A 13,556-nucleotide genomic window follows, 5' to 3' on the forward strand; every position below is an offset into this window, starting at 1 on the left:
GCCTGAAACGTCGATTTTACTGCTCCTCAGATGCTGCCTGAACTGCTCTGCTCTTCCAGCACCACTAATCCAGAATCTGGTTTCCAGCATCTGCAGTCATTGTTTTTACCTTCAAAGGAATTTAGACAGGCTAAGGCAAGACATGGCAGATGGAATACAACATGGAAAAATGCAAATTTATCCACTTTGGTAGGAAAAAACAGAAATGCAGCTACCTTTTTAAGTAATTGTTTACAATGTTGCAATACCGAGCACACAATTCAAGCTCTGTGCCTATTGACTGAGTGAAGACACTATACTGACTCCATTACAAAGACAACGCGACTGAAGGAGAGGTGGGTACCTTTATACCGGAATGTCACATCACAGGATGCCATGCAAATGTTTTAAAGTGACAGGCCTTCAAGTTTGGAATCTGCTACAATACAACAAAGGAGGCAGCGCCCATATTCACTTAAGTTCAGAAGAATGAGAGGAGATTTCATTGAAGCATTCAAAATTCTTACAGGACCGAACAGGGTAGATATAGAAAATAACTTTTCCTTGGCAAGAGGGGTCTCCTTGGTGATTGTTCTTGATTGTCAGGAAGTTGACTGAGGATCCTGGTCTGGCCTACGTGCAACTCCATAAACACAGCAACGTGGTTGACTCTTAACTGCCCTCTAAGCAATTATGAATGGGCAATAAATGATATCCACATTCTGTGAATGATTTTTAAACAAAAAAAATCATGTTGACTCAGCCCAATACTGTCACTTAGGTGCTCTGCAGTTCCAACTTTTATGATGGACTCTATCTAGCATTTTTCCCACTACTGATAACAAGCTAGCCAGTCTGTAATTTGCTATATTGTCTCAGCCTCCTTTTTCAAATAGTGGGGTGTTACGTGAGCTACCCTCTAATCCCAATGAAACTGTACCAGAGTGTATAGAATGTTGGAAAATGACCACTAATGCAGCTGCTATTGGTAGGGTCACTTTCTTAAGTACTCGGAGATGAAAGTTATCAAGATTTGTGGATCATCTGTCTTTAATCCTTATAGTTTCCCCAATGCCATTTCTCTACTGATATAAATTTCTTTCAATTCCTCCATCCCATTAGACCCGAGGTCCCCAGGTTTTTGGGACATTATTTGCATCTTGTCAAGATAGATAAAGCATGTATTTAATTGGTCTGCCATCTCTTTCTTCCCTGGTTCTGGATGATTGTCCTCAATTAGAATTTCAACTCCAAATTTCTTTTGAAATCAAATTCCACCATATGTTTTGGCAGAATTTAAACTCAGGTCCCCAGGACAATGGCTCTCTGGTTTATCTCTGGATTACTAGTCCAGTGATAACACCATTAGAGCATCACCTCCTCTTATTTATGAAGGGGACATTATGCTTGACAAATCTAGAATTTTTTTGAGGATGTAACTGGTAGAGTGGATAAGGAGAGCCAGTGAATTTGGTATATTTGGATTTTAAAGTCCCAGGAAAGAAATTAGGATGCAAAATTGAAGAACATGGGAAACAAGAATGTGGATGGAGAAACAGTTAGAGAGAGAATCGGAATAAATAGCCCTTGAGTGGCAGGCAGTAACTGGTGTGATACCACATGGGATTAGTATTTGGACCTCAGCATTTCACAAGTTAATGACTTAGATGAGAAAACATCATGTCAAATTGCCAAGGTTGCAGATGACACAAAACTGGGTGGGAAAGTGAACCGTAAGGAGGATGCAGAGAAGTTGTGCAATTTGGACAAAGTGCATAGCAGATGAAGCATCATGTAGATAAATATCAAGCTATCCACTTTGGTGGCAAAAAAACAGGCAGGCAAATTATCTGAATAGCGATAGATTGTGAGAGGAGGTGGTGCAACAAGACCTGGGTGTCCTTGTCTACCAGTCACTGAAAGTAAGCATGCAGGTGCACAGGCAAATGGTATGCTGGCCTTCATAACAAGAGAATTTGAGTACAGAAGTAAGGATTCTTTGCTGCAAGACCTTGGTATAGCCACACCTGGAATATTATGTGCAGTTTTGGTCTCCTCATCTGAGGAAGGATGTTCTATCTAGGGAGAGTGTGCAAAGAAAGTTTACCAGACTGGTCCCTGGAATGGTGGGACTGACACACAGAGACTGGATCAGTTAGTCATGATTTGGAGATGCCGGTGTTGGACTGGGGTGTACAAAGTTAAAAATCACAACGCCAGGTTATAGTCCAACAGGTTTAATTGGAAGCACGCTAGCTTTTGGAGCGTTGCTCCTTCATCAGGTGATAGATGAAGGAGCGACACTCCGAAAGCTAGCGCGCTTCCAATTAAACCTGTTGGACTATAACCTGGAGTTGTGTGATTTTTAACTTGGATCAGTTAGGACTACATTCACAAGAGTTCAGAAGAATGAGGGGGAAGTTCATACAAACCTATAACATTTTAACAGAGTTAGACAGTTTAGATCTAGGAAGGATGTTCTCAATGTCCTAGCTGTCCAGAACTAAAGGCGATAGTCTATGGATAAGGGTAGGCATTTTAGGACAGAAATGAGGAGAAATTTATTCACCCGGAAAGTGAAATTTTCTGCCACAAAATGGTTGAGGCCAAAACATTGAAAACTTTCATGAAAGATGTAGCTACCATTCTTGGGATAACAAGATCAAAGGATCTGGGGAGAAAGCAGGAACACTCTAATTTTAGATTAGATTACTTAGTGTGGAAACAGGCCCTTCAGCCCAACAACTCCACAATGACCCACTGAAGCTCAACCCCTACATTCTACCTCTTCACTTAACACTATGGGCAATTTAGCATGGCCAACTCACCTAACCTGCACGTTTTTGGACTGTGGGAGGAAACCGGAGCACCCGGAGGAAACCTACGCAGATACTGGGAGAATGTGCAAACTCCACACAGTCAGTCGCCTGAGGCGGGAATTGAACCCGGGTCTCTGGCGCTGCAAGGCAGCAGTGCTAACTGCTGTGTCACCGTGCCACCCATTGTGTTGGGTTGGATGATCAGCCAAATTCATACTGAATGGGAGAGCAGCTTTAAAGGGCAAATTAGTCTATTCCTGCGCCTATTTACTAGGTTCCTATGTTTATGCCTTAGAGCAAGAGATAGACCACCTAGGACTGAGAAGAGGAAATATTTCTTCATCCAGAAGATTGCAGATCTATGGAATTTTTTACTTCAGACGGCTGTGGAGACTCCATCATTGACTATGTTCAACTCGGCACTCAATAGGTTTCAAATGATTAAAGATAGCAAGGATATGGATATGGAGATATGCAGGAAAATGGTATTGAGGTAGAAGATCATCCACAATGTAGTTGAATGGTGGAGCAGGCACAAGAGGCCAAATGGCCTATTCCTGCTTCCATTTCCTACTTTCATGTTCAGAAGGAAGCTTGTTTCACTGTCTTTATTTTATGGTTAAAGTGAACACTGTGGGCAGCGCATCAAAATTCTTGAAACTTAACTTGAAACATTTAAATACAAAAAGCCAACATATAGCTGTTGCAAAGTCCCCTTCAAACTTTCCAAATCATCGCTTTCAACATTTGCCTTGCATTCTCAATAAAAGATTATCAAAATGTCATGTGCAAAATTCTTCAAGTAGGTCAGTGAAAGAGAAATTTTCAGTGTATGTTGAATTAATTTATTTTAAATTAACATGAAGAAACTAGAGGGTCACTTTCTGCAGTGACCTGTAGCTCCAGCTTAATAATACAATTTTTTAACATTATAATAAATCAGCAGTATAACTGTTTCATGGTTCCATCTTAAAAGTACGTTAAGTTCACACTAACCTTTGGGCTTGTTAGCATGTGCAGAGCTAATGCTTTGCGTTAATATTTTTAGTTTCTGCTCTCTTTCATCATAAAGTCTCAGATATAGCTCACGCCATGATTCAAACTCCTGGGGCTCCTCATTTTTGAAATCTTTTTTACAATGCTTCATCCAGAAATGGCTGGTCTGTTCAATAAAACTCTGTTTAAGGTAACAAACAAAACACCAAAGAACCTCATCAAAAGAAAAAAAGTACAAGTCGTTGAATGTTCAGTTTTGTACATAAACATTTAATCTGTAGATATGTCCTGTAAATTAAAAAACAGAATGCTGAATTGAAAGAATGCATTATTTAAAAATAATGCATTGTTAAGATGATGTCAGATTTCCCAGATTATTGATCGTGACTTGAATTGTTCAGTTTCTCACTCAATTTTCAGCTATATGCCAGGGTGTGGTCAAGTTTTATTATTGTAATCCAAAAACTCTTTTGACATATTAAAATCATCAAATCACAACTGGCTTTCATCCATTTTTGTCCCAATAGTCTATCTGCCACAATTTCGCCCACTCTCCTAACTTATCTATATCCATTTGTAAGGTTCTTATTTCCTCACTGCAATTTACAATCCCATGTATTTTTGTGTCGACTGAAAATTTGGCTATAGGACCTTCTATCCCTGTATCCAAGTCATTAACCTTTTAAGCAAGAACATTCAAAAGTTGATTGGGGGCAGCTATCACAGGAAAAGGGATGGATGGAAAGTGGGAGGCCTTCAAAAATGAGTGAATAAACATCCAGAGACAGTATGTTCCTGTTATTCAAAGGGCAAGGTTGGTGGATGTAGGGAATACTGGATGACAAGAGAAATTAAGGCTCTGATCAAGAAAAGGTTGGTATATGTCAGGTACAGATACCAGGGATTGAGTGAATCCCTTGAGGAGTATGAGTATACTCAAGATGGAAATCAGGAAGGCAGAATGGGGACATGAAATATCTTTGGCAAATAGGGTTAAGGAGAATCCAAACAATTTCTACAAATACAAAATAGCAACTAGGGAGAGATTAGGGCCCCTTAAAATTCAACGAAGCCACCTATGTGTGGAACCACAGGGAGATGGGTGAGTGTATTTCATATCAGTGCTTACTGTGGAGAAAGATATGGAAGTTGGAGAATATGGAGAAATAAATAGTGATATCTTAAAACTATTACAGAGGTGGTGGTGCTGGACGTCTTAAAACGTGTAAAAGTGGATAAGTCCCCAGGACCTGATCAATGTACCCCAGAACTTCTTGTGAAGCTAGGGAAGTGATTGCTAGGCCCCTTGCGAAGATAGTTGTACCACTGAGAGTCATGTGTGAGGTGCTGGAAGATTGGAGGTTGGCTAATGTGGTGCCAATATTTAAGATGGTAAGGAAAGGCCAGGGAATTGTAGAGCAGTGAGCCTGATGTCAATGGATGATAAGTTGTTGGAGGGGATTCTGAGAAACAGGATTTATATGTACTTGGAAAGGCAAGGACTGATTAGTGATACAGGTCGTTAGGTTATAACACGACATTTGCGTTTCTCTGCAACCTTCCGCTTTAGAAACGTGTGTTATGGAGAACTGCTGTAGAAAATCATGCTGTGGAAGAACGCTACACCTGTTCAGTAGAAAGCTCATGTTACCCAAACAGCATCCACAACTTGTCAATCATGTTATAGTCAATTCACGTTGACAAAATACGTGTTACACCAGAACGATCTGAAGTTAAAATGGTTTTGCGCATGGAAAATCATTACTCAATAACTTGATTGAGTTTTTTGAAGATGTGAAGATGATGATTGGTGAAGGCAGAGCAGTAGACATTGTCTATATGGAGTTCAGCAAGGAGTTTGAGAAGGTTCCACATGGTAGACTGGTTAGCAAGGTTAGATCATGTGAAATATAGCCATTTGGATACAAAATTGGCTTGAATGTAGGAGACAGAGTGATGGTGAACAGTTCATTTTCAGACGAGAGGCCTGTGACAAGTGGGCTCTGCAAGAATCGGTGCTGCGTCCACTGATTGTTGTCATTTATATAAATTATTTGGATGTGAACACAGGAGGTATGGTAAGTTTGCAGATGACAGCACAATTGGTGGTGTACTGGACAGCAAAGATGGTTACCTCAGAGTGCAATGGGACCTTGCTCAGTGAGCAAATGGTCCTAGGAGTGTCAGATGGAATAAAATCTTGAAAAATATGAGATGCTGCAATTTAGAAAGGCAAACCAGGGCAGGACTTATAGACTTAATGGTAAGAGGAGTGTCGTTGAACAAAGACTTTGGAGTGCAGTTCATAGAACATGGAGTCGCAGGTAGATAGGATAGTGAAGGTGGTGTTTGGTACACTTGCCTAAATTGGTCAGCGCATTGAATTTAGGAGTTGGGAAGTCATATTGCAGCTGAACAGGACGTTTGTTAGACCGCTTTTGGAATACTGCATTCAATTTTGATCTTCCTACTATAGAAAAGATGTTGTGAAACTTGAAAGGGTTCAGAAAAGAAATACAAGGATGTTGCCAGGGTGGAGGTGTTTGAGCTACAGGGAGAGGCTGAATAGGCTGGGGCTATTTTCCCTGGAGCATAGGTGGCTGAGGGATGACCTTACAGAAGTTTATTAAATCATGGGGAGCATAGGTAGGGTGAATACCCAAGGTCTTTTCCCCCGAGCTCGAGAAGTCAAACTAGACAGCATAGATCGAGGATGAGGGGGAAGATTTAAAAGGGACTGAAGGGGCAACATTTTCATGCAGAGGGTGGTGGGTGTATGGAATGAGCTGCCAGAGGAAATGGTAGAGGCTGGTACAATTACAACAATTAAAAGGGATCTGGACGGTTATGTCAATAGGAAGGGTTTAGACAGATATGGGACAAATGCTGGCAAATGGGACTAGATCAGTTTGGGATATCTGGTCAGCATGGATGAATTGGACTGAAGTGTCGGCTTCCATGTTATATAATGCTATGATAATGACTTATGACTATCAGAGAGGAAAGACACCGTGAATTTACTTTTGCAAGAATTTTGCCCCAGCTCTCCAAAAGTGAAAGAGGACAAAAAGTATATTAAGTGTTTGCAGATCTGGCAAATAAATCTCAATTATTGGAAATTTGAGGCAAAAAGAACCTGACCTTCGATTAACTACATTTAACCCTATACTTCTTTACTCCCCCAACTCATCTTCTAATCAGTAGTTTTTTTTATTGTAGGAAACCCTCAAGAAGTTTTACTGTTTTCAGTGTATTACTTGTCCACTTAGATATATCAGATGTATACATATATATGCACACACACACACACAATATGCATTTAAACCATAATTGAAACATTCTTCATTTGCAAGTTAAAATACAAGGATCACATGTTAACTCAAAAGAGGATACCTTTCAACAAAGGAACTAGAACTACTCTGGGAGCTATTGATTAGTTTTTCATTTGTTTTCATAGAAGAGGTAGTGGAAGATTTTCTCAACATTTAACAAAAGCATCAAAAACAGAAAATATGATCATTCATAGATTTCTAAAAAAAAGTTTTCCTTTTCAAACCTTTTGAATTCTGCAATTCCCCATATTAATTTCTCATACTATTCATTCATTATCCAGTATTAGAGGAGAAAAGAATTACTCCGATTAAATATTGGGTAAACCAAAGTTAATTTTTTTAGACCCTGCCCTAAACCCTGGTCCCCAGCCAACTGTTCAAGATCTCAGCACCCGGCCAGAACTTCAGATGAGCTTCAAATGCACATTTGCTCTATCACCAAATCCTTTTACTTCCACTTTTGTAATATCATCGAGCTCTAACCTCACCTCAACTAACTGTTGACCTTTATCCATTACTTTGTTACCTTTAGTTTCTACTATATAAATACTAAACCCTGCAGCCTCCAAATCTCCACTCTCTATAAAACGGAACTCTTTAAAAATAATACTGTCTATATCCTAAATCACATTGATTCCTATTCACTCATTACCTCTATGGTCACTGACCTAAACAGGCTCTTTGTTAAGCAATACCACAAATTTTATAATTCTCAAGCTTATTTAAAAATCCTTCCCAATTCGAGTAAGTTTCTTCAACCTTAAACTTTCTTAAGATACTTCTGGTCTTGCAGTCCTTCTCCCTTGCACATACAGATTTCAAATCACTCCACTTCATGGTGAACATACCTTCAGCTGTCTGGCCCATATGTTCTGGAATCCCCTCTTTAACTTCTCAGCATTGTTATCCCCCTTTAAGACACTCCTTAATACTTACCCTCTTCAATCAGTTTTTGGTCACCTGATATCTTATGCAGCTTGGTGCCAAATTATATTTAATATTGCTCCTGTGGAGATAGCTTTGGAAACATTATTACATTAAACCATCTATACACATTCATATACATATATATTATTCTTTGAAGTAACAAATAGTGAATAGGGAAATCTATTATAAGCAATAGATTCCAATTTTCAACACATCTTTAAAAAAGATTATGGGAAGCTACACAAAATGACAAAAGGGTGGCATAAACTGTCTTTCACAGGGTTTTGATGTTTGGGCTACATAAAATGCTTTGATAGAATTAATGTGTGGGCAAGGGCTCACATTGGATTCAAATTGGTTTTGGAAACAAAGTAAAATTTTAAAACTTGCAACAGCACTGTGGCAGAAATAGTTTATATTGAATGTAAGAACTATGAGCAGGAGTAGGCCGTCTAGCCCTTCGAGCCTGCTCCACCATTCAATAAGATCATGGCTGATCTTTTTGTGGCCTCAGCTCCAATCAGCTGCCCTCTCACCATAACGCTTAATTCCATTACTGTTCAAAAAAATTATACATCTTAGCTTTAGAAACATTTACTGAGGAAGCCTTAACCACTTCAGTGGGCAGGGAATTCCTCAGATTCACAATCCTCTGGGTGAAGAAATTTCTTCTCAATTCAGACGCAAGTCTGCTCTCCCTAATTTTGAGGCTATGCCCTCTTGTCCTAGTTTCACCCACCAGGGGAAACATCCTCTCTACATCTTCTCTATTCTCTTCATAATTTTATATGTTTCTATAAGATTGGAATTTAGAAGAATGAGGGGCAATGAATATAATCCCAGTCTACTCAGTCTCTCCTCATAAGCCAAACCCCCCCAACTCCAGAATCAACCTAGTGAACCTCCTCTGCACCCAATCTAGTGACAGTATATCCTTTCTCTAGTAAGGAGACCAAAACTGCACACAGTACTACAGGTGTGGCCTAAGCAGCACTATACAGCTGCAACATAACCTCTCTGCTTTTAAACTCAATCCCTTTAACAATTCTATTTGCCTTCTTAGTTACCTGTTGCATCTGCAAACCAACCTTCTGTGATTCTTGCACAAGGACAACTAGGTCTCTATAGCAGCATGCTGCAATTTCTTACCATTCAAGTAATAGTCCTTTTTATTATTCCGACTGAAATGGATGACTTCACATTTATTAACACCATCCTCCATCTGCTAGACTTTGCCCACTCATTTAAACCATTGATGTCCCTTTGCGAAGTTTCAGAGTGTTCTGCACACTTTGCTGTACCACTCAGCTTAGTGTCACCTGCAAACTTTCACACACTACACGCAGTCCCCAACCCTAAATCATTGATGTAAATGGTGAATAATTGCAATCCCAACACTGAACTCTGAGGCACGTCACTAAACACTGATTGCCAACCAGAATAGCATTCATTTATTCCCAGTTTTTGCTTACCATTCTTACTCAAACCTCTATCCATGCCAATACAGGCCGTTCGTCTTTATCTTATGCAGCATCCTTTTACGTGGCACCTTGCTGAATGTCTTTTGAAAATCCAGATACACCACATCTACTGGGTTCCCGTTGTCCACCATGCTTGTAATGTTTTCACAGAATTCTAGTAGATTAGTTAAGCATGACTTGCCTTTCAGAACGCATGCTGCGTCTCCCCAATTTCTATCTAGATATCTTGCTACTTCTTCCTTTGTAAAAGATTCAAGTATTTTCCTTACTATAGAAGTTAAGCTAACTGGTCGAAAAATCCCCACATTTGTCTACTTTTTTTAAGTAATGGCATCACATTTGTTGTTTTCCAATCTGCTGGAAATGCCTCAGAGTCCAGTGAAGTTGGGAAAATTTACAATAAGTGCATTTGCTTTTTCTCCCGCCATTTCTTTTAGTACCCCGAGATGCAATAGACAATAGGTGCAGGAGTAGGCCATTCTGCCCTTTGTGCCAGCACCACCATTCATTATGATCATCCTCAATCAGTATCCTGTTCCTGCCTTATCCCCATAACCCTTGATTCCACTATCCTCAAGAGCTCTATCCAACTCTTTCTTGAAAGTATCCAGAGACTTGTCCTCCACAGCCTTCTGAGGCAGAGCATTCCATACAGCCACCCTCTCTGGGTGAAGACGTTTCTCCTCAACTCTGTTCTAAGTGGCCTACCCCTTTTTTTAAACTGTGTCCTCTGGTTTGGGACTCACCCATCAGCAGAAACATGCTTCCTGCCTCCAGAGTGTCCAATCCTTTAATAATCTTATACGTCTCAATCAGACCTCCTCTCAGCCTTCTAAACTCAAGTGTTATACAATCCCAGTCATTCCAATCTTTCAGCGTAAGATAGTCCCGCCATTCTGGGAATTGACCTCGTGAACCTACGCTGCACTCCCTCAATAGCCAGAATGTCTTTCCTCAAATTTGGAGCTCATTTGCCAGGAGACTAGTCACATTCTCTCTCAATAGGCAAAACAACAAAATACTTGCAGAACATTCAGTTTTGCAGAAAAGACCAATGGAATGGTCTTATACAGACATTGAAAATTATGATAAGGCTTGACATGGTAGAAACAGAAAAAAAAATGTTTTTCACATGTAATGAGACAAAACTGAAGGTCATACGTAGGAGGACAGAGCGGTGTACATGATCCATATGGACTTCAGTAAGGCATTTGACAAGGTTCCTTACAGTAGGTTGGTTAGCAAGGTTACATCACATGGAATATTGGGAGAACTAGCCATTTGGATACAGAACTGGCTAGAAAGTAGAAAGCAGAGAGTCACCATTCAGACTGGAGGCCTGCAACCAGTGGAGTGCCACAAGGATTGGTGCTGGGTCCACTGCTTTTCATTATTTACATAAATGATTTGTATGCAAACATAAGAGGTATAGTTACTAAGTTTGCAGATGACATCAAAATTAGGATGTCGTGTACAGCAAAGGAGGTTACCTCAGAATACAATGAGATCGTGATCAGATGGGCCAACAGGCAGAGGAGTGGCAGATGGAGTTTAATTTAGATAAATGTGAGGTGCTGCATTTTGGAAAGGCAAATCAGAGCAGGACCTATCCACTTATTGGTAAGATCCTGGGAGTGTTGCTGAACAAAGAGACCTTGGAATGCAGGTTAATTGTTCTTTGAAAATGGAGTTGCAGGTAGATAGGATAGTGAAGGCAGTGTTTGGTATGCTTTCCTTTATTTGTCAGAGCATTAAGTATAGGAATTGAGAGGTCATGTTGCAGCTGTGCAGGACATTGGTTAGGCCACTTTTGGAATATTGCATGCATTTCTGGTCTCCTTCCCATTGGAAGGATGTTGTGAAACTTGAAAGGATTCAGAAAAGATTTACAAGGATGTTGCCAGGGTTGGAGGATTTGAGCTATTGGAAGAGACTAAATAGGCTGGGGCTGTTTTCACTGGAGCAGAGGCTGAGGGGTCACCTTATGGAGGTTTATAAAATCATGACGGGTATCAATAGGACAAATAGACAAGGTCTTTTGCCTGGGGTGGGGGGAGTCCAGAACTAGACTGCATAGGTTTAGGGTGAGCGGGGAAAGATATAAAGGGCAAAGTTTTCACACAGAGGAATGAACTGCCAGAGGAAGTGATGGAGGCTGGTACAATTACAGCATGTAAAAGGCGTCTGGATGGGTATGTGGGCCAAGTGCTGACAAGTGGTACTAAATTAATTTAAGATAGCTGGTTGGCATGGATGAGTTGAACAGAAAGATCTGTTTCTGTGCTGTACTTCTCTATGACTCCATAACTTTGCCATTAATAAATGCAAAATTATTTCATTTGAATTCTCTATATTTATTAAGCGATAAGAGTGTGGAGTACATCAGTTAATCTCTGTGGTAGTGTAAGTATCAAATTGATATTAAGGGAATTGGAGATGAGCATAACTATAGGGTCAGATGAAGAAGCTTGCACAGAGTTAAAGTAATAGCCCAGAGCAGTTGGTTTGGAATTGCCAGTTTCTATACTGCACGCTCAATTCTATGTAAAGTGATAACATATAGCAAACCACAACTCATTAGTAAGAAACATTTTGGAAAACACTGCGGTAAATCTTAATCTTGAAAAAGCAATTTTTTTAAGTTGTTGACCCAAAGATAACATCATTGATTTATGAGCCTCTTTAAATGACTTAAGGTGGAGTCATCAAAATAAAAGTTTCTACAGCACGCCATGCAACAGAACTGAACACAGTGAAATGAGATTAATTTGCAATAATCAGAATACTTAAACTTCTGACATAATACAAGTTTTTTTTAAAAAGAATTAATAAAGAGGATTGATGAGGGCAGAGCAGTGGACGTGATCTATATGGACTTGAGTAAGGTGTTTGACAAGGTTCCCCACGGGAGACCGATTAGCAAGGTTAGATCTCATAGAATAGAGAGAGAACTAGCCATTTGAATACAGGACTGGCTCAAAGGTAGAAGACAGGGGGTGGTGGTGGAGGGTTGTTTTTCAGACTGGAGCCCTGTGACCTTGGGGTGCCATAAGGATAGGTGCTTGGGTCCACTAATTTTTGTCATTTGTATAAATGATTTGGATGTGAGCATAAGAGGTACAGTTAGTAAGTTTGCAGATGACATCAAAATTGGAGGTGTAGTGGACAGCGAAGGTTACATGGGCCAATGGACTGAGGAGTGGCAGATGGAGTTTAATTTAGATAAATGCAAGGTGCTGCATTTTGGGAAAGCAAATCTTAGCAGGACTTCTGCACTTAATGGTAAGGTCCTTGGGAGTGTTCCAGAATGAAGAGACCTTGGAGTGCAGGTTCATAGCACCTTGAAACTGGATGTTTAAGAAGGAAATTGAAGGGAAAGTTAGGACAAGGGAAGTCAAGAAAGACAACTGTATCAATGAAGCAGAAAATTCAAAAAGGGATCATGCTGTAAGGTTGAGTAAAATAGGAGTTGATGGAAAGGGTGAGGGCAGTAACAAATTAAAAATACTATATATGAATGCACGAAGCATTAGAAATAAGATGGAAGAGCTTGGGGCTCTTTTGGAAATTGGCAGATACGATATTGTGGGGATAACTGAGACGTGGCTTCAAGTGGACAGTGCCTGGGAAATGAATATTCAAGGCTACACGTGCTATTGGAAGGACAGACTGACGGGCAGAGAGGGTGGAGTGGCCATGTTGGTAAGGGATGATATTCAGTCCCTTGCGCGGGGGGACCTAGAATCAGGGGAGGTAGAGTCAGTATGGATAGAACTGAGAAACTCTAAGGGTAAAAAGACCCTCTTGGGAGTTATCTACAGGCCCCCAAACAGTTGTCTAGATGTTGGATGTAAGTTGAATCAGGAGCTGAAATTGGCCTGTCGCAAAGATGTTACTACAGTTGTTATGGGGAATTTCAACATGCAGATAGACTGGGAGAATCAGGATGGTACTGGACTCCAAGAAATGGAGTTTGTGGAGTGTCTCCGAGATAGATTCTTAGAACAGCTTGTACTGGAGCC

General features: G+C 40.2%; 1 protein-coding gene across 3 annotated transcripts in view; it reads right to left on the minus strand.

Moving 5' to 3' along the window:
• The window catches only part of eloal (elongin A, like), a 118,462-nt gene that overhangs the window by 9,731 nt on the left and 95,175 nt on the right, over window positions 1-13,556 (minus strand). For all 3 annotated transcript variants that reach the window (XM_043679545.1, XM_043679536.1, XM_043679526.1), the window contains one exon: window positions 3,795-3,975. In XM_043679545.1, the coding sequence (XP_043535480.1) occupies window positions 3,795-3,975 (181 nt within the window). The remainder of the gene's footprint in view (window positions 1-3,794; window positions 3,976-13,556) is intronic.

Source organism: Chiloscyllium plagiosum, chromosome 3, assembly GCF_004010195.1.
Source record: "Chiloscyllium plagiosum isolate BGI_BamShark_2017 chromosome 3, ASM401019v2, whole genome shotgun sequence".
NCBI lineage: Eukaryota > Metazoa > Chordata > Chondrichthyes > Orectolobiformes > Hemiscylliidae > Chiloscyllium > Chiloscyllium plagiosum.